The 27,166-nt window shown below is 37.7% G+C and overlaps 1 protein-coding gene across 3 annotated transcripts in view; it reads right to left on the bottom strand.

The window, feature by feature from the left end:
- Window positions 1-1,765: 1,765 nt before the first annotated feature.
- DDHD1 (DDHD domain containing 1) overlaps window positions 1,766-27,166 on the bottom strand; it is a 40,077-nt gene continuing 14,676 nt past the window's right edge. The window contains exons 3-13 of one of the 3 annotated variants that reach the window (XM_088149658.1): window positions 22,046-22,147; window positions 19,658-19,786; window positions 18,633-18,780; window positions 16,614-16,720; window positions 16,114-16,220; window positions 11,909-12,171; window positions 11,206-11,281; window positions 9,306-9,455; window positions 5,197-5,449; window positions 3,308-3,502; window positions 1,766-2,596 (exon numbers count right to left, since the gene is read on the bottom strand). In XM_088149658.1, the coding sequence (XP_088005784.1) occupies window positions 2,412-2,596; window positions 3,308-3,502; window positions 5,197-5,449; window positions 9,306-9,455; window positions 11,206-11,281; window positions 11,909-12,171; window positions 16,114-16,220; window positions 16,614-16,720; window positions 18,633-18,780; window positions 19,658-19,786; window positions 22,046-22,147 (1,715 nt within the window). In that variant the 3' untranslated portion in view covers window positions 1,766-2,411. Of the gene's footprint in view, window positions 2,597-3,307; window positions 3,503-5,196; window positions 5,450-5,800; window positions 6,053-9,305; window positions 9,456-11,205; window positions 11,282-11,908; window positions 12,172-16,113; window positions 16,221-16,613; window positions 16,721-18,632; window positions 18,781-19,657; window positions 19,787-22,045; window positions 22,148-27,166 lie in introns of those variants that run through there. The other 2 variants (XM_088149659.1, XM_088149660.1) reach the window with 2 other exon arrangements.

Below are 27,166 nucleotides of genomic sequence, written 5' to 3'. Positions count from 1 at the left end.
AAAAACAAAAACAAACAAAAAACAAAAGCAAAAAAAACAGAAGCCCTGAAACTTGGCTGGCTGGCTAAACGATCATAGAGTACTTGATGCTGGTGAACACCATGATAGTCAGAGATCAAGAAGGTGCAACAAAGGAAAGTTGGCAATGGCAGGAATTGTGAAAACAGGAGTGGGGAGGAGGACAAGAGGTAGTGGTGAGCTTAAGGTCCCTGGCAACTCATCGCAGAAAAGTGAAAGCTTCCCTGCTACCATTTTTTGAGTGTCACCAAAATTTGGCTGCAGATTTTTGGAGGGCCTTTGAGAGGCACCATGTCACACACCCAAGTTATATATTCCTGGCTCTAGTTCCTGAGGACTGTGGATTCTATTTAGTTAGTGGTAAGATTAAATGGACTTTGAACATACTCAATAGTGCTTTCATTTACTGTTTTTCCCCTCCCTTATGTATTATTATGGGTGATACTGAGATAGAAAACTTATGGGGCATCTTAGTCCCATAAGCCACTCCCCTATCAGTCTCTAGCATCTTCATCTTGCAAAATGACTCCAGAAAAAAAAATTATCTTAGGAACTGAGATAGAGATCCCGGAAGGATTCAAAGGAATCTAAGCTCTTTCATAAGATTACTAGAGTGATGGACTCTAGTAATGTCATGACTATAATATTGGAAAATGAAGCCAATTTAACGTTCCAGCACACATGAAGCATTTAACTCTTGAAGGAAGAAGTTGTGCTACTTAAACGCCTGCCCTTTACTATGGCAGAAATGGAGGAGTGCTGGTGTCCTCACATAAACTACTACAAGCGCCATTAACTGCCAATTCACATAATGTAACCACATGATCCCTGTCCCTGTGGAGAGTCAAGCATGACTCTGTGGAGGCCATTCCTTAGGGAAGCTCTGTGGTTTTGAGTAATGGCTTTTCGGTCTATGATTTAGAATCTTCTGTCCAAGTAGTGATGGTAATTATATCATTGAACCTGTTTTTATGTTTTTCTGAATTTTAATCAATGTATTTTCCAAGTCCCCCTGAATATACAAGAAGAATGGAGACTAAATTCATATATAAATCAAGTACATACAGTATCACATTTATGGATTTAGGGATAACTGTGCATGTGAAGCGAAGGAGCATGCATGTGGGGGAATGAACTGAGAGTCTCAATGAAGGAGGAGGGAAGAAGCACTTTTATTGTTTTGGACTGAAGCAGTTGCCCTTGTGAAGAAGCAAACACCCTGCAGTTTGAAAAGCAGATGGCTTCATTTACAGCCTGAATAGCTGAGAGAAAAATACGTTGAGTATGAATGCCTCTTCTTTGGATCCTGGCCAGCATCATTGTATCAAAGGATCTTAACAATGGTCTAACTGTTCAAAGTCACACACTCATCTTAAGAATCTGCTTGATATTGAGGAACCGCAAATTAAGACTTATTTTCCACTACTTAGTCTCCAAGATGTCGAGTGCAGGTATTTTGCAATTTGGGAAGACAGCAAAATGAACATATGCCAAAATCAAAGACAGAGTGAGCCTGACTGATCTTGGAGAAACAGGATTTAACAAATAATGCTTGTGTGATATCACAAAAGTTTATTTTTAATGAAAAAAATACTGAAAAGTGTGCCACAGTGTCCATAGCTCCATTGAAATAGTACAAAGGTATGTCCTATGTCATCTGAGGAATAAAGTCTTAACACTGTAGAAAATAAATGTGGTTTTTTAAAATTATGTTCCCCTGCTTCAAAGAAAACAAAAAGGGAAAAAACAGTAGAAAAGTAACATTTTTAATACACTGGAGAAAACAAAATAGTAAGAGGTAATAATAAATTATTGTTACAATATTTCCAAACATTCATGTCTGCTTGCCAGTTTTAATATATGGAATGAGTTGTGTTGTACCCTTTGAATCTGCCGCTTACTTGATGGAATTTCAATACAATCAAGGGCAACAGACTTTAGATTAGGACAATGGTACCCACTTGCTTCTTAATTACCAATACAAAGGACACAGAACATGGCTGTTTTAGGTTTGCAGGCATTTTTCTTAAATGAAAACAAATTCCATTATAGCAGATTAATCTCTGTATTTTAAAAAAGCAGCTACTCTTAAACAGATATGTTAATCTGCAAAGATGTTATTCTACATGGATGCTAAAACAACTACTGCTGGCTTGTTTGATAGCTGGAAGGGTGGGAGCTGAGAATGATCTTTCAAGAAGGCCTCAATTAGCACAGAAATGGATATGTGCACTGAAGGACAAATAATCTTGGAAGGAAGAAAACCAGACATGCATTTAAACTGAAACCACCATGCCTTAAAAACAGATGTTGTCTGACTGTTTTTGTGCCAATTGTCATGTTTCATCCTTTCTCCCCTTCCCGCTCCTTCCTAATTCCCACCTCATCCCAAATCAAACAGGGTCTAAGTGGGACTTGATGCCATCCTCCCCTTGGTCCTGCTTGTACATGAAGGTAAGAAGGAAGAGAGCGATGTCCAATGATGACCAGTAAGCTGTATGCGATGTAACGGCAGACCAGTACCTGCTTTCCACCAGGCCTTCCCTGAGCTCAAAGTCGATCCGGTGCTCCAGCTCCACTAGGCAGGAAACAAAACTATTACTGCAGGAGAAATGGCCCTCTAGTCCTTTGCTGCACTTTTTATTCTCCACACCTACCTAACATTATTTTTGGGGGGAGAGTAGACTTGAAGTAGCACTGTTAAGTGGCATCCTTCATCTCCTACAGCTGCTGATTAGTTACAGATCTCAAAAGAATGCCCCTGCCCCAAATAACAAAATGGAAATTATTAGGCTTGGCGGCAGTGCCACCAGAATAGAACCTGAAAGGAGGCTTCTGCCAAAATACTAGAGGCTACGTAATTGCCAAAGAAGCTATGCTGGTTCTGTCTGGATTTAAAAAATGATGGCCTTCAGAATACGAGCACTTGGAGAACACGGAAATATCAGTAAGACTAAAAAAACAAAGCAGCAACAATTCTCTGAAGATAAGAACATAGCTAAAAACTGGGGAGTGAGATCCTGTAGTCTTTAGATATTGTTAAACCACCACCCCCATTAACTAGTAGGGCCGATGGTGATGAATGTTGGGGATTTTAGGGAGGCCAGAACTTCTAGAGCCAAATGAACTGGAACTGAAATCTACATTAAAGCTTGTCATGATTCATTCTCTTGTTAGCTCAATAAGACCTGCTTGCTGCTAATCTAAATCCTGTTTCCAGGTCAGGGGGAAGCATTTCCCTAGATAGAAAGGTGAAAACATGACTAGCAAAATAAGGAGAACTGCTTACTTGTTGGATCTAGGAAGCCGGAACTGCTGTGTGGAAAAGTCTGAGTCCCGACTGATGCCTGACTCAGAGTGGACTTCTTGTCCTCCATTTCTGCTCCTTCTTTTCCTGGCTCAGGCACTTGTGAGGTGGGCACACTGGAACGTCCAAATCTTGAGAACAGCATCCCTCCGAGCCCTTTTCCAATGCTAGCCGCCCCTGTATTCAATGAGCACAGTATAACAGGAGCTGTAATTCTGCAGTCGCACAGCAGGATTCATGACAGGTTATGATAAGCTCACAACTGCTGCCAGTAACAGAAGCCACAGGTTTTTCCCAAATGCCATTCTACAAGTATAACTTACCAGCGTCCTTACTCATGACCACATTTTCACACTCTTGACTGTAATATTCAGTGGCTGTGTAACTGCTTTTTTCCCCATTGCCACCCCAGAGCTTTCCTTCATCATGCCCACAGAAGTATTAGTCTGACTAAAATACTGTAACTGAAATCTGCAGTCAGTCAGTCAGTCACTTTTAAGAACTATAATGCTGAGTTTTTCTTTTGTCTCTGCTGCCCCCAGGTGGATAGTTTTAGCCTGAAACTATCGGTGCCAGTCTTGGGATTCTATATTCACAATGTCACTCATTTCATTCTTAGGTCAACTTAAAAATGCATCAGTTGGAACTGTCTGCTGCACCTGTTGAATGCCCAGGTTTTAGCAAACCCCAGGCTCTGTGAAGTGCAAGCCCATGCCTAACAAAATAAGTTGTTACTTGTTTATTTGGGGTGGAATCCAGGCTTTTTGACAGAGATGTGCTAATACTGAAAGGAATCCCATTTATTTCAGTCTGCTTAAGACAAAAGTAATAAAGCTTCCCCTCCACTTAGTGGAACCATGAACATGATGTGGAATTGAGTAGCACAAGAGTCATCTAGGGGACAACACCTATAGCCCAAATGATAAAAAGTAGTATCATCCACTAGTCCACAATGCAATGTTGCAAACTTCAATAATCATTTAGGATTATAAGATGTAACTTAAGCCCATACCTACTGAAGGTAAAAATTATCCACCATATATGCTGTCTTGCAACTCTTGAAGAAAGAATGAGACTGAAACATGATACACGTAGTCCTCGTTTAGCAACCACAATTGGGACCAGCAACTTGATCGCTAAGTGAAGCAGTTGCTAAGCGAAACCACAACTGTGCTTATGATCTTACTTCAGCTTTCTTTTGCTTTACAGACCTGCGAAGGTCATAAATGCGAGGATTGGTTACAAAGTTACTTTTTCATCACCATCATAACTGCAGTTGCTGTACAAGGCAGTTGCTAAATGAGGAGTACCTGTACATTATGGTTAAAAAATTATTCTTCCTTGCAGCACCAATTGTGGGAGCACATTTATTCTCTCATATTTTTATTTTTTAATTTATGTATATCTTTTTTAAAAAGAGAAAATATGAAAGACAACCATAGTTGAAAATCTAAATTATCTGTATCCTGTGCTTGCTCTTCCCCTATTATTTCTGTGAAGTAGATTAATCTGAGACACAGTGGTTGGCCCAATGTGACCTATAAGCCTCATGGCTCCAGGAATTCTATTCTTTAGAGCAGTGGCTCTTAAAACTGTTTGATGCAATTACCCCTTTTCCCGATCTCAAATAATGTCATTACTCCCACAAAAAACAAAAACAAAACAACTCTGTTCTTTTACACAAACGTCTTGACAGCAGCAGTCCCAAACTGGATTCTTGACTCACAAACAAGCTATTACAAATTGTACCATTACTCCCAGGATATGCCTAAATTACCCCCTTGGTATTACCCCCAGTTTAAGAACCACCACTTTAAAGGAAGACAATCACACCAACAAAGAAAGATTTTTAAAATGTCTAGAATAGTTACCCAATATGCTTGCTTTGCCTATATTTGTTATGGACTCCCCATAATGCCGCCGAGACATGACAGGGGATGTTGTTGGACTGGGTAATGTTGGAAGAGATTCATTCTCAGAGACAGAGGTAGATTCTTTTGTTGGATTGAGAAAACTTGGCTTCATGTGTTCATAAGGTAGTGGATTTGTGGTGTTATACCAATGTATCTGCACAGGAGAAATGTTACTGTAGTGCTTCAGAATTAAAGGCTCTAGTCTATAGGCCTGCAAATAAAAAGACAAGGAAAGAAACTATGAGTGACAGGGAACATTTTACTTTTTATGAGGTCCATTCTTCATCTAGCCAAATATCTATCCTTTATCAAACTTAAACATTTAAGTAATGTTTCTTCTCTCTTCACCTCCATTTAAAAGTTTTAAACAATATGATTGATCTAAAGATCTAATGTTTCATAACATACAGTCAGGACAGAAATATTGGAACAAGGATAACTGTTTTGGCATTTGGCCTCTGTACACCACCACATTGAAGCTGAAAGGAAACACGCCCAGATGGGAGTGAAGTCAGGACTTTCAGTTGTAATTCAAGGGGTTTGACAAAAGTGGGGCACTAACCATTCAGGAAGTACAGCCAGTGGCATACACACACACCCATCGTTGGTGGCTCATACGTAATGGAACGAATGGCTGACAAGCAGCTGCATGGCCAGGTGTGGCCTGTTTCCTGGGTACCCCATGACCAATCAAGCAGATAAAAGGCCTGGAGGTGGTTCTGAGTGTTACATTTGCATTTCGTAGCTGTTCACTGGAACTCTCAACATGAGGTCCAAAGAGGTGTCCATGCGAGTGAAGGAGGCCATCATTAGGCTGAGAAAACAAAATAAACCCATCAGAGAGATAGCAAAAACATTGGGAGTGGCCAATACAACAGTTTGGAACATCCTGAAAAAGAAGGAATTAACTGGCAAGCTCAGCAACAGCAAAAGGCCTGGAAGACCACAGAAGACAACTAAAGTGGATGACTGCAGAATTCTGCTCATGGTGAAGAGGAACCCTTTCACAACATCTAGCCAGGTCAAGAATGCTCTTGAAGAGGTAGGCATGTCATTGTCAACATTTACAGTCAAGAGACGGCTTTATGAATGTAAATACAGAGGCTTCACAACAAGGTGCAAACCACTGGTAACGCTCAAGAACAGAAAATCCAGATTAGACTTTGTCAGCAAACAGCTAAAAAAGCCTGCCCAGTTCTGGAATAAGATTCTTTGGACTGATGAAACCAAGATTAACTTGCACCAGAATGATGGGAAGAGAAAAGTATGGAAAAGGAAAAGAACAGCTCATGATCCAAAGCATACCACATCATCTATCAAACATGGTAGAGGCAGGGTTATGGCATGGGCATGCATGGCTGCCAATGGAACCGGGTCACTGATGTTTATTGATGACCTACCTGCTGATAAAAGCAGCAGGATGAATTCTGAAGTGTATAGGGCTATACTTTCTGCTCAGATTCAGCCAAATGCTGCCAAACTGATAGGACGCCACTTCATATTGCAGATGGATAATGACCCAAAATATACAGCAAAAGCTACCCAAGAGTTTCTCAAGGCAAAGAAGTGGGATGTTCTTCAATGGCCAAGTCAGTCACCTGATTTCAACCCAATAGAGCATGCTTTTCACTTACTGAAGGTAAGACTGAAGGCAGAAAGACCCACAAACAAGCAGCAGCTGAAGGCAGCTGCAGTAAAGGCTTGGCAAAGCATCTTGAGGGAGGAAACTCTGCATTTGGTCATGTCCATGGGTTCCAGACTTCAGGCAGTCATTGACTGCAAAGGATTTTCATCCAGGTATTAAAGGCAATCCTTATGTTTCTAAGATGCTGGTTTGTTCCATTACTTATGAGCCACCAACGATGGGTGTGTGTGTATGCCATTGGCTGTACTTCCTGAATGGTTAGTGCCCCACTTTTGTCAAACACCTTGAATTACAGCTGAAAGTCCTGACTTTGCTCCCAACTGGGTGTGTTTTCTTTCAACTTCAATGTGGTGGTGTACAGAGGCCAAATGCCAAAACAGTTATCCTTGTTCCAATATTTCTGGTCCTGACTATACTTTTGGCCCCGATGCCTAGAAAAAAAGAACCATTACTGTCCTGCAGCTTCATATGAGCTTCATATAAACAGTCATTTTTGTTTATATTAGAATTGACAATATTTTAAGTTATTTTGTTCTACACATTGTGTAAAAATAAGCAACATATGCTGATTTGGCACACTTGGACAAGGCCAAGAAACTTCACCGATATATGGGGAGATCATGAGCTCTTTGCTTTCCAAAGTCTTTCTAAGGCCATCAGTGCATTAAGGATAAAGTAAGTTTCTGAACAGACTTTTTTCTTTTAACATTTCAAAAACAGCCATCCCATATCTGTGAAAACCAAAGAATTGCTGCTTCAGTTTTCTAATGATATGCTACATCTGGTTCATGCAGTTGATGTTTCTGATCTTCAAACATTTCTTCATATTTTCCAACCAATTTGAGTTGTTGGGAGTTGGGCAGCATACAGATTTGATAAATAAATAAATGTCCACATGACCAAGAAAAGAAAAAAAAAGAGAGACCCTGAAGAAAGACTGAAGGTCAAGACACACATAACATGTTAGAACAATTGTCTTACTATGTAAGTGCCTTTGCAGAATTTAATTTAAAAATGCTATTCTTTTGTATGACTGAATTAATTAAGGAAAATGTTTCTGTCAAGTTCCAGCTAGAAGGTAGCTATGACAATTACTTGGTAGCCTGTGATATCTGATTTCAAAAAAGGGTTATGTATGTGTGATTTTTCCTTGCACATTATCTTCAAGTCCTTCAGTATTCAGAATCAGAATTCAGAATCAACTCTGAATTCATCTAGTAGTGGGGCCATCCATCCCATATTGTTCCATTTTATCAAAAATGGCTATGGTCCAGTTTATCAAATGCTTTACTACAGTCTAGGTATGCTACATCCACAACATTCTCTTGGTCTACTAATCCAGTCACTTCGTCAAAAAATGTAATAAAATTTGTTTGATACAACCTATTTTTAACAAACTATACTGGCTTCTAGTAATCACTCTGTTTCTTTCTAAGATCTTGAAACCCACTACTTGATTATCTTTTCTAAGATTTTCCCAGATATTAAGGTCAAGCTTATTGGACTGTGTTCTGAGCCACTTTTTTTCACTTTTTATAAGACTGGAACAACATTATCTCTTCTCCAATCTTCTGGAACTTTCCCTGTACTCCAAGAGTTCTCAAACATTACAGTCAGTGGTTCTGAAATCACATCCACCAGTTTCTTTAGCACCCTAGGATATAATCCATCCAGTCGCAGAGACCTGAATTTATTCAAAGCAGCTAGGTATTATCTCACAAATTCCTTCCCTATTTTGACTTGCATTTCTCTTCTGCCCCCATGGTGCAGCTCCTGGCAAGCTGAACCACTTTTCTTTTTGCAAAAAGACAGATGCAAAAGAGGAATTAAGCAGTTCGGCCTTCTCCATTGTCCATCACCATCTTCTCCAAGCAGGAGACTGACTATTTCCTTCACTTTCCTCCTTTTCTGCGCATACCCAAAGGACCCCTTTCTTTAAAAAAATGTGCTCACTGCAAGACTCAACTCATTCTGAGCCTTAGCCTTTTTAAAAGTTGTAAAATAGGCTGTAAGGATTTGGGGTATTTCCTCATCTTCTGCTTTTCTTATAAGCCCCTCTTTCCATATTTTAAATATCTTCTTTTTGTTTCTCCGTTTCTCAGAAAGCTCTTTATGCCACCATACTGGTGTCATTAGCTGTTTCCCATTTTTCTTTCTTTTTGGTATTGTTTGTGTCTGGGCCTTAATTATCTCATTTTTCAGAATTTCCTAACCTTCTTGAATTGTTTTTCCCTTCAGGACTTCCATCCATGGAATCCTTCCAACTTTTTTCCTTTAGAAAAACTTCCTGACATACTATGGTCTAATGAACTTTGCTGCCATTTTAATGGCATCAAAATTTTGTTCTCTGAGGGGCCACCTCATCTTGCTTCATGATAGTTGCCTCTGTTCTGTGAAAGCTTGCTACTATACTAACACTCACCACTGGATCTGTTGGATGAAAAATGTTTAGCAACCGGTTACAAATTGTTCTGGGTAGAATGTGATCTTGACTTCCACTGTTTCCTGGACGGATGCCACGCAAGGCCAAAAACACTGCTAATGGAGATCCCATACAGAAGAAATTTTCCACCTATGGAGACATTTCATTTGATATTAACAGGCAGAGTAATAGGCAGCTGGTCTAGCACATAGTGGGAAACTTTGAGGTAAGGAAGAAGAGCTGTGATCTCATTGCCTTGAGGCACATTACAAATTGAGGAAAACCACCTTTTAATAATGAATCAATCACCTTTTTGCATCATATGACAACCAAAGGAAGCTACGTTACAAAAATACCATAGCGTGGTTGCCTGAGGACATTTCAACTAAAAGAGATGTTGCATAAAAGGTTGGGGGAACTTGGGTGCTTAAAAACAACTCTTCAGTGTGCTTCCATAGCAGAACAGAAATCTGCTTAGCTATGACCATATGGGAAATTAAGAAGCTTGTGACCCCTACTTGAACTGCAACTTAAGAAAATACACTATGTAGCTGTTTTTCCCCCTAACAAAAAACATCAAGGAAGATGTAATGGTACATGGGAATGACCATGGGGGAGAGGGGGAAGAGCCACAGCCAGGGGAACGGTTGGATAAGAGGCGGCTTAGCCTGCAGCAGGAATGAAGTTCCTACAACTTAACACCTCAAAGTTCAAAATTTTATATCAAATGTCCTTCCCCCGGGAATTTCTTCTCCTTTCTGAGAAGGAATCCTCCAGAAGTATGATACCAAATGTAATTGTTGCACATTAACTTCTGATAAAATCAAAATGTCTCAGAAGAGACCCTCCTTAGTTTCTTGGGCTGTAAAGGTGAGAGGGGAGAAATGTACAGACTTGCAAGATTCTGTTGATGTAATCTTACAATAAAGTAGAATTAGTTCATCTGGGTGTGCTTCCTGTCTAGACTATCTTGCAAGGCTGCTAGAAGATGAACAACAAATGTGTCTTGAACATTTTATTATCCAAGATCTTAGGGAATAAGCCCCAAAAATATTACATGCCAGGATACAATGATTAAAGATCTTTTAAAAAGGGATTTTATTTCCTACAACTTAACACCTCAGAGTTTAAAATTTTATATCAAATGTCCTTCCCCCGGGAATTTCTTCTCCTTTCTGAGAAGGAATCCTCCAGAAGTATGATACCAAATGTAATTGTTGCACATTAACTTCTGATAAAATCAAGCTATAGCCATTAAACTCTGTTCAATATCAGAGATGTGACTTGTTCAAAACAATCTGATCACAATTTGCAGATACACTGATTAGTTGATGGTAATAGATGCCAGCTTCCTATTAAGCTCATATTCCTTTTTATAAACTGGATTTTTAAAAAATTATTTTAAAAAAAAACATATGAACTGCCAGCTGGACTAAGGTGCAAGGGAGAACATAATTGGAAAAAAAAAAAGGTAAATTCATGCTATATTTTAATGCTGCAGAGAGGGAAAAGGCTGTAGGCAAAAGCACTACCCAAATTTGTACAGCTTCTCTACTACTGGGTGTATACATATTGAAAACAATACATGAAGTGCAGCCAAGACCAGCTAAATGAAGCTTGATAGCCTGACTCAGGTCAACGGGTGCCACACCCTTCACTTCTTGATTGCTTCCTTCTATCCTCTGTTATATAATAAGGACAATGGTACTTTTTTTCTGTTTGAAAATAATCTATTTCCTAAGAAGATTTGAATTAAGACATTTTATATATGGAAAAAAATATTTGTAGATTTATCTAATTAAGTTGTAAGTGGAATTTGCCCTCCCCCACAAAAAAAAGAGTTGAACAGTTTGCTAAAAGTGACTTATCAGAAAGAAAAACATTTCTTATCCATTCATACCTTGAATTTTAAAGCAGGTGTTTTGGCTATAGTTGATGTCTTTAGTCCATGCAATCTATCTTCTATCTCCCTCAACCTAGGAAAAAATTAACACTTGCATGAACGCTTTTAATCAGAACACCCAATCAGTTCTATTTAAAAGCTCTGTTATGTTCCATATGTTTATATGGTGCTTGTTTTTAAAACAAGTGTTCTCAAGACAGATTTTGTATATTAAGACTAAAATACTTAGGAGAATGAATATGACATATATACAATACAAGTATCTGTTGGGAGTTTTTTCTTCCACAGCTCAAAAATTTATATGTTTCATCCTGGAGGGCAAAAGTGGAAGAGGAGATATTTTATTTGGGAAAACAGTGGAGAGAAAAATCATTCTTCTCCCCATGGTCCATCTGGTCCATCCCCTAATGAAGGACTGAATGATCATTAAAAAATGTCCCAGACCTTCGTAAAATGCCTTTATGTAGACTGAAGCCCCAGTAAGTGCTGCATGTATTGTTACATTACTTCTGCCAATACAATCTAAAAATAAACAACCATGGATAGAAGTGACCTTCAATATTTATTTTACCAAGGCACAGCTGAATTAAAAGCTGCATATGTACCAAACCTATCTTGTTTTCTCAAAATGGCTCTGGAACTACTCACACATTTTCTTCACATCAGTTATCTCTTCAGTAATTCAAAGAAATTTTCTTACTGTTTCTTGGTTAAGTAAAATTCTTCTAGCAAATGCTGCTCTTCATAGCTCATCCAGGTGTTCTCAAGGTCATCATATTCCTTCTCAAGTAACTGCTCATAGAGCCTGACTGGATTCCATCCTGTCATGATATCATATGTAATCACACAACCTAAGGAATGCGATACAATAGACACCTTTCCACCTTTTTCTGTGAACTCTGGATTCCGGGAACAGAAAAGTGTGTACAAACGATTCATCTCCTGCTGAAGGCCTTTTACCAGCTGTTTTAAAAATGTCAAGGAAGGGAACAGAGAGAGAGAGAGAGAGAGAGACAGGGAGAGAGAGAACACATTTTAAAAGATATTCTGCATATTGTTAGCTTCTGCATTCCTGCTTAAACTTAAGTGCAAATTTTATGGCCAAATCAGGACGGACAGAAAAACTTATGAAAAGCAACTAGTTTTGGCCTTCACATTCAGTGGAATAACTCAACTTCCAAATTTTGCCATTTAAGTAAATAAAGAGCAAAGTGTTTTAAATAAATTAAAACAGAAAGATTCTTACTTAAATTATCATGCTTGCAGCTTAATCCTTTAAAATGTCAAATATTTAACAATATATATTAATCATAAGCAACCTGTCTCCAGATGGAAGATCCAGAGGCTATCTGATCAACAAATTAGGGCAGATTGAGAGAAAGTAATTTGCAGCAAGAAAATTCAACTAAACTGTGTGGAACATCTGGTTGGAGGCAGCAAGTATCACCAAGCTCTTCTACTCTGATGTAATCAGATCAAGCAGCACAAATATGGAAAGGGATATCTCAGGCAGCAAGCCCCTTTGGTATAGCAGCTAAAGTGTTAGGCTAGAAACTGGGATACCATTTTAGTCCTCTTTTTAGGAATGAAAGCTGGCTAGATGACTGGGCCAGTCACTCCCTCTTACCCCAACACACCACACAGGATTGTTCTGGGAAAGATAGGAGGTAGGAATATCGAATTGACCAAAAATAAAGATAGGGTAAACATTTAATAAATAAGCCCCATCTCAAAAGATCAGAACAATCAGCTATTTGTCAGACATATTTATTATCTATTTCTGGTGAGCATACAGTCCATTTCAAAAGGCAACAATTAATTGATGCATGAGTTCAAGCTTGGGAGCAGGGGCTGAAATATGATTTATGATATGAGAAAAAAACAAATGGCCTGGCTATGAAAAAGAGAAAATTGCAAAATGAGAAAAAGAAATGACTTTTTGTGATATACTTAATTTGATAGCAGTAGATATTGAAATATTATAACTGTTACTATATTTGTAGACTTTTTTTCTGATGAAGTTACACAAAAAGGTTCTGCCTAGATAATTAGTAAAATACACTATCACATCCAAACCACCTACAAGATTTATTTAGCACACTTATATATTAGATTTCAAATTCTGGAAAATCTGTTACTATATTTTGATGCAAATGAACTCATACAGGACATTTACATACTTAGCTTGCATTTAAGTCTTTGTATTTTATGACTTAAATTATGAGTGAAGTTTGATTGTTTCCATTCTTCCTCTCTGTAGATTTGATTCTTATCCAATGACTTTTGGACATGGTGTATTAGAAGAATCTGATAGTTTAGAGGTCTGCTTTAGAGCCTGTCCTTGCTGTGGAAATCTTAATAAAAATATTAGACCGACCCTTTCTAACTAAGTGAAATTCAGTTTTGGGGCAGACCCTGCTAACTTTTTGCTTTCAGAATTTATCATGCCATTTAAAGAGCAGAACTTTGGCTCCCAAAAGTTGTGCACCTCTTGGCTATATATTTAGTCTATTTCTCATATTGTATATGTCAGTGAAAGAATACCCTGAGTGCTAGAGTCTATCTTTTGTATGTTCATGAAAAATAGTTTCCTCTAATTTTTTTTTTATTTTAAAATGTCTGCTGACATTGTAATATCTGACTGAACTTCCTTTATGTAGCTTAAAAAGCACATTTCTCTCTGACTCCTACAATCAAATTCCTCATCCCGGTTGCTGGATGCTCTTCTTAAACCATTGAACGTTTTTGAATTCTTTAAGAAAACTCTCTGGCTACGGTAATCACTACCCTCTCATCCAATACATACTTAATTCAATTTGGAGGTGGAGGGAATAGGGTATCCTGATGCAAAAATATTGAAGGGGAATTTATCTTCTCACCAGAGTGTTTGTAGCAATTGGAAGGGGAAAATGATGCAGCAACTGCCTCAAAGAAACATCTCCTACTTCTACATTGCAGCTCTTTGTTGCAGCTTACAACTGATTCTTTGTAGGGTAAACCCTGTGATCTCATAATTTGCATACTGCTCCTTGATCCACTTCTGTAAATCCATGCCTACTAGATTAAGTAGCAATTCAATGTACTCAAGTAGCAGAAGAACTGCTGTGCTTATACTGAAAGTATTAGAAAATTATCAGTGAGAATTCTATTAGAAAAAATACAGAATTATTTTTCAAAGCCCAGTAAGCTGTGTGATGTAGAGGATAGTTAAAGTTGGGTTTAATTCCATATTCGGTCATCAGAGCATACAAAAAGTCCTGCTGAATCTGGCTACAAAAGCCCATCACATTCAGCTTTTTGTTCAAACAGTAGCCAGGCAAGTGCCTTTGGGTAACCCTAAAGTACAGTGTGAAGGCAAGAAACCTTTCCTGCTATTGTTTCTTGGTGAAACAACATTTCATGCCACTTCTAATAATGGAATAATGTATATTAATCATGACTAATAGCTACTAGATAGATTTATTTTCTATGGATGTATCTAAATCCCTTCCAGGTCAAACTGGTTGTCATTACTGCATCTGTGATAATTTCATAATTTAATGACATGCTGAGTGTTCAGAACTACATCTAACTGCAACAACACAACAGCCTAAGGCAAACAGCTTTTGGCCTCATCTAACTCACAGGGTTGTAAATGAAATATGTTGACTTAGAGAAGGACAGGTTATATATTTGATAATCTGTGCAGCCATCACATTATAAGAATGGACTTTAAAAGTTTACCTTTAATAAGAAGTTGATATATCACAACAATTAATGGCACATTCCCCCAGTGTTAATAGAAGAAAGGGGAAGTTTATTTTAATGGATCCACCCCACAAGCTACATGTGCTCTGAATCAAGCCTGTATTGGCTTGATTGCCGTCATTGCACACAGAGTTAGATTGTAACTATGGAAGGGACACTCAAAGAAGAGGATGAGATAGTTAACTATTATTAAATCCCACTATCACAGTATAATTTACTATACTTCTCTCTTGCCTCTTGGTTGGTAAATGAGGGACTATGAGCTGAAACAGTATTTGTTAGGACAGGGTTTAGCAAATTATGGGCACCAAAATATTTCCAACATCCCAACTAATGCCATAATTTTATTTCTTGGCACACAGTGCCTGAAAAGTTACTGACCCTACCCTATTACACAGGGTGTGATTTGACTGTAGGGCTTTCAACTGCAGATCCCTAGCATGCAGGAACATCCGGGCTCAAATAAATAAGTGATGAGTGCAAAGGTGCCCTATGCAATTGCTTCCTTTCTAGACAGCCTCTATTCTGTTTCTTGTTTGGCACTAAAGAACTGAATGTCCAAAACAAGAATAATCCCCTTTTAGGGTCCTTCTATTAACCTGAAGCCTTATCATGAGGTTAAGAATCAAACCAGAGAAACTATGAGGTCAGTTCTAAGCCTTCACCCTTCCTTCCTGATTAGAGAATTCCCTGAGAATTGTTCAACCCAAGACATCATTTGTGTATTTATTCCCCGGAGGATTGCAACATCATGTGTTCAGTTGTCTTTAATACATTTTAAATGATATAATCATGCCAATCTGATCAAAAGATAATCTGTCCTACCTGATATTTTATTTGAATTTCTCTAAGTACTGCTCTTACCACCTAATACTCAGTTGCCATTTAGTTTACCCATGCTCAAAACAAAATTTAAAAAATATGGGATATAGAACATGTGTGCTTTTACTACTGAGGTAATAAGCAGGTTGCATCTGGCTATTAAATACAAACAGAAGACAAGCAGATCTTTATTTTATTCCTGTACAGTGGAACCACAGTGGCCAGACATCTCTTCGAGATGATGGAGAAACCGAAGTATGTTTAATTGACAAAATCCAGTTTTTGCTGACCCATTATTTGTCAACACTTTTAATAAAACACTAACAACACACATACCTCATCTCTATAGAGGGGACTTGTGTAATACATTATGTCCATTGCACTGCTGTTAAGCATATCCCTTAGTCCACGAACTTTATCTGGGGTAATAGAATCAACAGTGTCTAAAATGAAAAAAAAAGGAGAGCCAGCTATTTGATCAAGGTGTGATAAAACCTTAAATGGTTCAAAATCAACAATTCAGAACATCTAAATCCATAACTAAGGAAATTGCTCAAGTGCTGTGATAATTTGCTTGTCTATCACTACCAATGTTTTCCTTCAATATCAGCTTAAGGAGTTGAAGGATGTTTGGAATTAAGTTTAGAGCCAACAGACCTAAGAACAACCCTAAATGAAAATGAACAGATAGTATCACAAAAAACATTTACAATATGCATGGGTTTCTTGCTAGATAACCAAACGACTGAAATTCAGTGCTAGAGAAAATATAAAGAATGCTACTTTCCAAGTATCACCAACATCATCAAGTTAAAAAAAAAGAAAGAAAGAAATACCTCCGTCAAGTGTAAGTTTAGATCTCCATTCTACTGGCAAGAACTCAACATGAGTTGCAAGGTTGCTAAAATATTTGTCTTCAATTTTTCTTGCAGTGTCCCGCATCCTAGAAAATTTAATAAAGAGAAAATGTTAGACTGAAAAATAAGCAACCCTATTCAAGAGTACTTCTCATGAATAACAATAATCTGCAAAGTAGACATTTATAGGAAATTATCTTGCCCAATGCTATCCAATATAGGATATCCTTGGAACCTGGTTAAGAACCACCTACTCCTATTGTTTCTGCTTGATCAGTAAGTTCTAGTAAAGTCGACATGCTCCAGGTCCCAGCTGAAAGCACTGTCATCTTGCAGGACCTTGGGGATGCACCTTCTTTATAGCTGCATCTGTCCTTTGGAATAGCATTCTTCCTGAGATCTGTATGGCCCCAACCCTTTGTGCTTTCACAAAGCTGTAAAAATCTGGCTTTGTCAGCAGGTCCTGGGATAAGGTGAGATGATTTGTTCTAGGATAGTGCATTTTGGTCTTCAATTATGATTTAGTTTCATTCCCTGGTACCTTGCGTTTACTATTGTTTGGTTTTTCTTATTATTTTTATTCTGCTATTTTTAACCCTAATATATAGGGTACTTTGCTTAGGTGATTAAAGTGACATATAGATTGATAAAATAAATACTGTAATAATAATTACATAAATGTCCAGAAAGTTTGGATGACATCTCTAAAGGTCGGATGAAACACTGATAATACAATCCTTGCAGAGGATGAAAACAAGCAGAACTAGTAACAGTGAGTAGATGTGTGTGTGTGTGTGTGTGTGTGTGTGTGTGTAAATAAATTCCTCTCTCCCACAAACACCTGGGTTATTGAGATTGCTTAATTTGGATGTGACATGTTTCCAGAAGTTAATGGAGCATTTTGTGGCAGTAGCACCCAGCAGTGCTTTTTATGTCCATAAGAGAAAATGTGGGGGAGGGGGCAAAGTGGTAGATTAAAGACAATCCAAAGTCTTTGGAAAAGCACTGCTCTTGCATCTTCTTTTACCCATTTTTTTCCCAACTGAAAAAACTAGATGGAAGAAATGAAGGATACTTCAGGAAAGAAAGGCCTTCTAAGATTCTTTCTCTTTCTTAGTACATGTTAGGTTATTGGAATTCCAATTCCTGGTAGACACAAAGAGAAAGCTTGCCCATCTTTGCTTTTCCTTGGCGGCTCTGTTTCTGTGTCTAGCAGGTAGATAGAGCCGCAGACACTTAGTGTAGTGCACTACCTGTAGCCCCAGGTCCATATGTGACTGCCAATCTGGGTAAGCCTACCAACTATTGTCTCTATTGATGCCCTATTTGCTTTAACTCATTTTTGGTTCTGGTTCTGTTATCTCATGTGGCCCCCAACAGATTATTCCTCAGGAAATGAGGCCTTCAGAAAAAAAAAATGGTTACTTTTTCTGGACTTAGTAAATTAAGAGTCAGAGAAATCTAACATGCCTCCATTGATCTAGGGCTGGTTGACATGTTTTCTTTGGTCCTTGAAACTCTTGAGACTGGGGCATGTTTTAATAGCCAAAATTTTGCTTAGCCATACAGACCATTCAACACCGATTGAATCCTGAATGAAATCTTACGCTACCTCTCATCAAAGTCTGATTTATAAAAATCTGACTTAATCTCACTTTTGAGAAGCAAAGGTTTCTGTAGTATTCAAAGGTCTAGATCAGAGCTAGACTCTGGTCAACTTTTCTGAATACCATTTGTAACATGTATCATGTTCATCTGGTAGCTGACAAATAATAAAAAATTCAGTAAAAGCATTTAACATAAACTGTAAACAATGGAATTTAAAATCAGTACAAAAACAGAGATTTTGTAGCCTAATTAAATAGCATATAGAATTCCTTACCCAGCTCTTAAGTACACCTGAGAAAAATTAACATATTTATATTTTTTGTAGCATTCTTTCCATCTATCCCAAGTACATTAAAATTACAAGTTGCAAAAAACAAATGAAGCGCTTACATGGCCGTATTTTTTATAATCCTTCCTTGATCCATTTTCTGTCCAATGCCATGCACAACGAATACAATGTGAGTTGTTGGAGAAGGCTTGTCTTCTACTGTAGCTTCTTCAACGTAGCCTCTATGAAGTCTGGTCCCACTACTTGAAGCTGCAGAATGCAACCGACATCACTTAATTCTGTCTGTAAAAGCCAGTTACTTTGCCCAAAACCATCTTCCAAGTAACCAAACAGAGATGTTTCTTTAATTTTTTTTTCCTCATTCACTTTAAATGTGAAATACATTACAATGCATACATACATACATATGTATGCATACAATGCATACAATGCATACAATGCATACAATGCATACATACATACACAAGATGCATATGTGTATTACAGGAACAAGGGCTGATAATTTGAGTGGAGTAGATTTAATAGCAAGAGTAATTTTAATCCTGCAATGTCATTACTTCAATAGTAAACATTCGTATATAATGAAATGCCAACAAGGTTTAGTGTTTAGTGTTCTATTAAGACTGGGGAAATCCAGGTTCAAGTTAAATCATAATGTTCACTAGGTGACTTTAAGCCAGTTGTTTTAGCACAGCTTACCCTATTTAAGAGTTTTTGTGAAAATAAAATGAACGGGAAACCCATGTAGCCTTTGGGTTACAAAAAAAAGATGAAATATAGCTGCTAGGAATAAATAATATTACAAATCAAAATATGTTTCTTTGTCTTAGATTTGGGGTAGCCAAAATATCTCGGGGAGGCCAGCTATGTTACAGTTGAAAAACATCCCTTTATCACAAACATTTAGTAGGTTTAGCAGAAACAAAAAGACTACTGTACCATTTTAGGTTAGAGAGGTAATATTATAGTTACCTTTCTGAGTAGTATGCATTCATTATTAAGTACAATTCAGAAAAATAACCATTCAGTTTTCACATTCTTCACAGAAACATACAAACTACTTGAGGAATTTATATATTCAGCAAGGACATTTTGACAATACACACAAACCTCTAATTAGTTTTACCTTTAGAAAAACCTAGCTTCTGAGAGACTGTCCTTGCGATTTTCGAAGTTGTTGCATCACTATACAGATATACCTCATCGACACTGTGCCAGTCCACATGGTTGCGACTCAGCTTCAAACTATGAACAGCTGTAGCAAAAAATGATGGCCTTTAATTAAAAAAGCAAGAGCTGTACTCTTCCAGAACTAGGCAGAGCAAAAATAGGGAGAAGGAAACACAACAAGGATAGGCTTGTATATATTCTACATCTTGGCATGTTACCCAAATATCAAATTGTGAATAATGAAAACAGTTTGAAAATATTTTAAGGGACATGTATTTGTAGCCAGTAAAGTTCTAAAAAGACAAGGTCCAGAAAGGTTGATCCATCTTTGCTAAAAGTTTCAGAAACCTGTGGGCAAAACTTCTGGTGATCATGGATTTTAGTCTCTCTCCCTACAGGCTCTGTATTCTATTTTCATTATGTAATACCATGTTTATGTATCGCACTTTAACTATGCTTAAAATAATTTTTGATTTTGATTTTAATAATCTGTTGTGAGTTAACACTGTGCACTTCCAGCTATGCAATTTTCATCTGGATAGTTAAATGAAGAGTGTGTAGCATATACATTTCCTGGATATAACTGAAGATGAGATTATTCAGTTTACATAAAAATATTTGCCACTTACTTCTGGGTAGCATGCACTCGCTATTTAGAATAGGAGAACGTTTGGTCAGATACTTCTTCCTCTGCTGTTCCCTAAATAAACATTAGCTGCCTACAGTTCTAAAAGTCTAGTGCCATCATCTAGGAGTCTGAAATATTTTTGTACTACTAAAAGATTCCCATGACAGAACAGAGACGAACAAGATGACACATCTTTTGAGGTGACAAGAGAATCACATGAATGGTTTCTGGAGCAAAAGAAGACATTGCTTTTTTAGATAATACTTTATGATGTGGTAAACTAGATGTTACATAAAAAAGCAGACTAAACCCCACCTGTTTCGTTTTTATTCTTTCTAAGGAGGAGAAGATTTGGGAAGAGAATGTAAGAAATAGCATAGCAGTGTGCAACTTTCCCTGTTAATAGTTTCTCCAATCTCTATTGGAGTCTTTTTTTAAAATGCACTTTTTCCAAAAGTACATTTAGCCTACATAGTAAAAATCTTTGACCTTTACTTCTTAAAGATTAAATATCATGAGTTAAACATTCTAATTTCATTATGATCAACCAAGGGTTTCCTCAGAGATGTAGAATTACCTTACAGATCATTAACTCGTCAACTCTTACCTTGAGTTGTACAAAATAAAGGCAGGATATACATACATACATACATAATACATACATACATACATACATTAAAGCTGCTGATAAACAGTGAGATGATTAAGTCCACACTTTGAAGCAGATTTTCAGAAATTATTTCTGAGGCCAAATAAGTGCCTTTAGCACAGCTCTGATTTTTTTAATGATTAAAATAGGTACAAAGAATCAGAAAGCTGCCAAGCAATTGATGCAATTTGCAAGAATGTCCATTTTTAGAACAAGCCCAAACAGTGATGACTATTCCAAATATTATTTTATTGAATCTGTGGTAAGTATGAAGACAGAAACAACATATAGTTGTTTAAACAGCAATTATTTTCTTGGGAGTCCATGAGGAAAGATAGGAAAAATAATTTTTCCTACTTATTCTATTATTTTCTTCATGCTTTGAGAATTTTCTTCATTTCTGAGAATGAGAGCACTGTTTTTATTCATGACAACTGTGACAAAAATGCAAGTGAGCAAAGAAGAGCAATGAACTTATTTCTGTGATATCTAAGGGCAAAACATCTGACCCAATATCCATTTCTTTTTCTCCTCACTTTTTAAATCTCTCACATTAATCTAGTTCAATATTTTATAAATTGTTAGGTTTGTTAGATTTAATCAAAGCAATTTGATTAAAGCTATCCAATGGGCTTTTACAGCTGAATAGGCATTTAAATATGATCCATATCAATCTTTGATTAAACAACTATTAAACAAACCATTAACTAGATAGGATTTATAAAAACTCTTGCCGTACTGTTGAAAGTGGAGGGCATTCCATGGACACAGACTAATTTTTATGTTAAATAAATAATGTACAAAATGTTTTAGAATTTTAATGAATTGTTAATATACTTTGTTAGAGCACTGCCAGCCTCTAATTTTCTCTGTAAGAAACAAAGCACTGATGGCGTCACTAAGATTCAGAAAGCCTCTTTTTTTTTTTTTTTGCTTTGGAATCAGGAAATATCAAAATTGTGCAGAGGGGAAAGCATTTGGTTATCTAAATGCACTACGGTGCTAGCTACAGTGTAAAGCTTCCTATACAAGGAGAAGATAAGAATACAAATCTGTGATTACTGTACCTTCAGACCACTTGCGCTTAACCCCTGCCGCCTCTGCATTCTCGTTATATCCTCTCCATTTGAACAGAGAATGGAGGGAGAAGGGAGGGAGGTAGTTGATAACTAAAAGCAAAAACACCGAGCTTCAAAGTGAACTTTTGAGAAGGTTCATCGGATTTTATAGGGCACTATCGTAAAAACTAATGAACACAGAAAACAGAATAAAAATACTACAGATAAATGCTGGCAAAACAGAGAAACACTGGGAAACTGGTTAAACAAACAAACTTGAAATGCTTATTGATACAAGTAAGATTCAGTTTAAAGAGCAGGTATGCAATATAAAAATAAATGCACTCATCCAGCACCTGTGAAATCACAGATATATTGGTTAGCAATTTTACTGGGACACCTATAAAGCACAACTCTGTAACATAGGCTCAGGATATTAGGTAGCCTAAAGAGATCGCTAAGGAAACAAAGCAAAAGGCCACTGGTGGCTTTCCAACTCTTGAAAGAAAGACAGGAAATTCCCAACATGCATTATCTATAGCAAGACTTCCATTCCTGAACAGCACTGGAGTTTCCCTGTGGTGGTAAATGCACATCCACTGTGAAGCTTTCAATACTCATTTATAGCTTCCAAGCTATTCAACGAGGATATTGAAAAAAGTGAAACCCCTGAAGATTAGTGTGCTGTAGTTTGATGGACTTACCTTACCCTCACAGGTAGATGCCAGTGCTGTTCAGTGTAGGAAGGGACATCACAAGGTGAATGAATGCTGAGGTATCTCACAAGTGGCAAGTTAGGAATCAAGAGGAAGCTGCTGTGCCCCACCTAAGAAACAGGAGAACAATAAGCACCACCAAGGTCAGCTGGCATTCAAACAGGGAGTCAAGCTCACTTGAAAGACAAAATGTGACAATTTCAAAAACTGAGCATTAGTTTGGAAGTCTCTGTTTGAACCCAAAACAAAAACAAAATCTTAAAAGAAATAAGTAACTGAGAACTAGATGTGGTGGTACATTTACTGGACCCAACTGATCTAAGAAAGAACACATAAATCAAGATTTGGGATGATTTTGATGTATTCTAATTTTGTCCAAACCTCTGAATGGTCAGAGAAGATGGTAGCTGCAACCAATTAGCAGCATCAGAGGAAAGCTTTCTGTACACAAGTGACTCCCTCCTATCAGAGTGTTCAGTAGTCACTACTCTGATTTTCATAATTTCCAAATGGAAATTATACATTATAATGAAAACTGTAACCACCAATGCAGATCCAATGCACTCCCTCAGAGAGAGATGCTTATTATGTGGCTGAGTCATTTACTGTCCTATCTCATCTCCTTCCAGTCAACAATGACTACTGGTGATAAGTTATTGTGTGCATTTTTCCAGTTGCTGTGGTTGGCATGATACAGAGAATTCTGTGCAGCAGATTATCTTTCAAACAGAGGAGGCTGCATATAAAAGTCCTTGAAGAAGTTTCTGCTCTAGGCCAACAAGAAAAATTAATGCAGAAACAAAGGGGTAGAATTCTCTGTGGGCAGGTTACTCTTATGATCTCTAAATGTAATTGGGGGGGGGAGGGTAAGTAATAGTACTTTTAATTTTAAATGAAAATATTCTTCAGTGTGGAACAACATGTTTATGAGATAACAGCTTTCTGCTCAGTTGTAGGCAGAAGAGGTTCAACAAATGAGAGTAAGGAAAATGCCTGCCTTAAGAATAATTTATTTTCTTAGAGAACATCATGGGAAATACTTCATGAGTCAAGAGCCCAGACCTCATATATCCAGAGTGGAAAAAGCTACTCTAGGGCATCCTTAAGGTATAGTCCCCAAATGGCTGACAATACCACATTGGGGAAGTTTGCCCAAGACCCGAGTTGAATAATCTTTTCAGGCTACGGATTCTTCTGGCCACATAGTCTCATAAGATTGCTGAATCTTGTGAGATTAGAGTGATCTCACATGAAAATACATGAATCTCAGAAATTCTAAGATAAGATGTTATTCTTAACTCTGAATTTTGGTTTCCTAGCTACTTAACTGTTAAGATCACAGAAATTGACTAAGAAGCAACTTCCCATCTTTAGCAATCATGCTGCAAAATCTCTGGTTGTTTACCAATTTCCCATTGTCCAAGTTTTGAAAAGATAGCCAAGAAATTAGTGAGACAGTTGGAAACAGGAGGGTGAATTGTGCCAAAGTGAACAATCTAATGGGTTGTATGAAAGACTAATTTTCTATCTCATTACGGAATCTGGGAGCAAACACAGAGGAACCATGTTTTTATTTGAAACACGTTTTCTCTGTTTGCTCCCAGATTCTAGCCAGCAATATTCCTGCATTTTTCATCTAATATGCTTATCTTCCTAATGTTACAAGAACTTTGTGCACCAGGGTTTGCCAGGGATAAAGCAGGGTGTTTATATGTGTGTGTTTTCCTTTTTTCCCATAGATTTAGAAACTCCCTTTGGATTGCATCAGTTAGTTTTTGGTTCCTGTCTGTCTGTCATCCTTGCCATATTTTATTATTCATTTTTGTCTATTATTGTATGTTTTCTTGTTATTTGTGAACTGCTTAGAGTCATTGGGAGTCGGGCGGCACATAAATTTAAATAAAATAAAATATTTATTTATTTATACATCACATTTATATAGCTGCCCATCTCACAAAGCGACTCTGGGAAGTGTACAACAATTAAAAAATAACAAGTGAATAAAAATAGGCAACATAAAAAAATAAAGTTATTATTAGAATAAAAACATTATCACAATTTTTTTAAAAAATTAAAATATACAAAGCCCACAGAGAGAGCAGAATATCAATTACAGTAGAACCAGCTAAGAATGTCTCCAGTTCCCAAAGACCCCCAGGCCTGACACAACCAGGTCTTGAGGGACTTCCTAAATGACAGCAGGGAAGGGGCGAGCCTCACTACAGGGGGGAGAATGTTCCACAAGGAGGGAGCCACAGCAAAGAAGGCCCACCTCCTGGGGCCCACCAAATGCAAGTCCCTGGCCGTTGGTACGTGTAGCATATCTTCCCTGCCGGATCTAACTGGATGGGCTGATGTAATCGGAGAGAGGCGGTCCCTCAGATAACCCAGCCCCATGCCATGAAGGGCTTTAAAGGTCAAAACCAGCACCTTGAATTAGACCCGGAAGCAAACCAGCAGCCAATGCAACTTGCGAAGCAGAGGTGTAACATGTGCTCTTCTAGGAGTACACATAATTGCCCGCACTGCCACATTCTGCACCAGTTGAAACTTCCAGATATTCTTCAAGGGCAGCCCCATGTACAGCACATTACAGGAGTCCAATCTGGAGGTGACTAGGGCATGAGTGACTGTGAGCAGAGCCTCCCGATCCAAGAAAGGATGCAAGTGGCCCACAACATTGAGTTGTGCAAAGGCCCTCCTAGCTACGACTGCCACCTGCTCTTTGAGCAGGAGTTGTGAGTCTAGGACAACCCACAAATTGTGCACTCGGTCTGTCCGGGGCAATGCACCCCATCCAGCACCAAAGATGGTATGATCCCAGAACCGGCAGGACCCCGAACTCAAAGCCACTCAGTCTTGCCAGGGTTCAGTTGAAGCCTGTCATTCCCCATCCAGACCCTCAGAGCCCCCAGACATATAGTTGGGTATCATCAGCATAATAATGACACCTTACCCAATGGCGACAGATGAGCTTACCCAGTGGCCTCATGTAGATATTAAATAGGAGAGGGGAGAGATCGTAAGTAAGTAACTAAGTAAGTAACATGGGCTAGATTCACCCTGACCCTTCAAAATGAACAACACTGCAAATAACATTGCACTGCACTATTTCCTTCATACAAAACTGAAAATAAAAACTTAAGAGATTCTACCTTGGATACAAAATGTACAAATTATTGCCAATGTATTTGGAGAATTTCCTTTAAAAATGCTGACAGAAAAGCCTGTATGTAAAGCTTTCAGTCACTTCTGATACTTTCTTCAAAAGTGTTGATTTAGATCTTTACTTACAGATCATGTATTAATTTATAAGATTTATCTCCACATCAATCCTTAAATGAATTCTAGATGTATAGCCAGCACAGATAAGAAAATTTTGACAACTGGGACAAAATCAATAAACTACAATAAACTTATGAATACTTCCATCAGATGTCTTCACAATAACACAAGTTTTGGTTGGTCTCTTGGACTAAGATATTAAATATGTTGCAAGTTATTCTTAATAACTTTTAACCAAAATAACAACTTGCAATATTCTTTTCTTGTCTTAGATTTTACAAGCCCATCACTGAATTATGAGGCCATAATTAAGCCCCACAGCTCACACATAAGTTTTAAGTTTGGCATTAATGTATTGTTCCCATCCTATTTCAGGAAGACCATTTAGTATCAGTGTACATCTTTAGAGACAGCAAATGCTAAAACAAACAGGATAAAGATTAACTGTCCATCTTCTATAAATGTATTTCTACTTTTTCAAAGTCATATAATCTAATGGCCTTTACTACTGTATGGTACTGTATACTGATTCAAGCAGTTTATTTTTAATAATTTTATATTTACTACAGTCTGTATTGTTGGGTGATCCCAGGCTTTACCACTTTGAAAGAAAAAGCTATCTCTGTTCACACTTTCCTGAATCTGTTCCAAATCACCTATGCCCAAATGTTAGCATTACAAGATAAAAACATAAAGCCCTCTTCTCTACCCATAGTATGCGTAATTTAATTCACTCTTCTCACAACCCTCCCTATTCATGTTTTTCTAAAGTTAAAAAAGCAAACTTTGCAATTTTCCTTGAACATTCTGTTATAATCTTCAGTATCTTTTCCAGCAAAACAATATTCCCTTTGTAATGCAATGACCAGAACTGCACACCATACTCAATCATAACATTAAATTATATAAAGGTGGTACATTAGTAATACTATATTTCAGGTACCTCTCGATATTGCACCCTCAGCTGTTGAGCCAGCACCATTTTATGTTAAGGGTTTTTTTTTTAGCTTTTATATTGTAATAGCAGATAAGAGTTCTGGCTTTTGCAGCACCCCCGTGTCATGTGAACAAAATTCGGGCCTACTTGGGCCCACCCACATTTACAACTGCCTTTTGGCCACCTACTTAC

This window comes from Python bivittatus, unplaced genomic scaffold, assembly GCF_059951505.1.
Source record: "Python bivittatus isolate LINGU-HERP-01145 unplaced genomic scaffold, Pbiv_v1 ctg000580_np1212, whole genome shotgun sequence".
In the NCBI taxonomy this organism is placed as follows: domain Eukaryota; kingdom Metazoa; phylum Chordata; class Lepidosauria; order Squamata; family Pythonidae; genus Python; species Python bivittatus.
The sequence above is the reverse complement of the archived record's forward strand: the minus strand, read 5'-3'. Positions and strand labels throughout refer to the sequence as shown.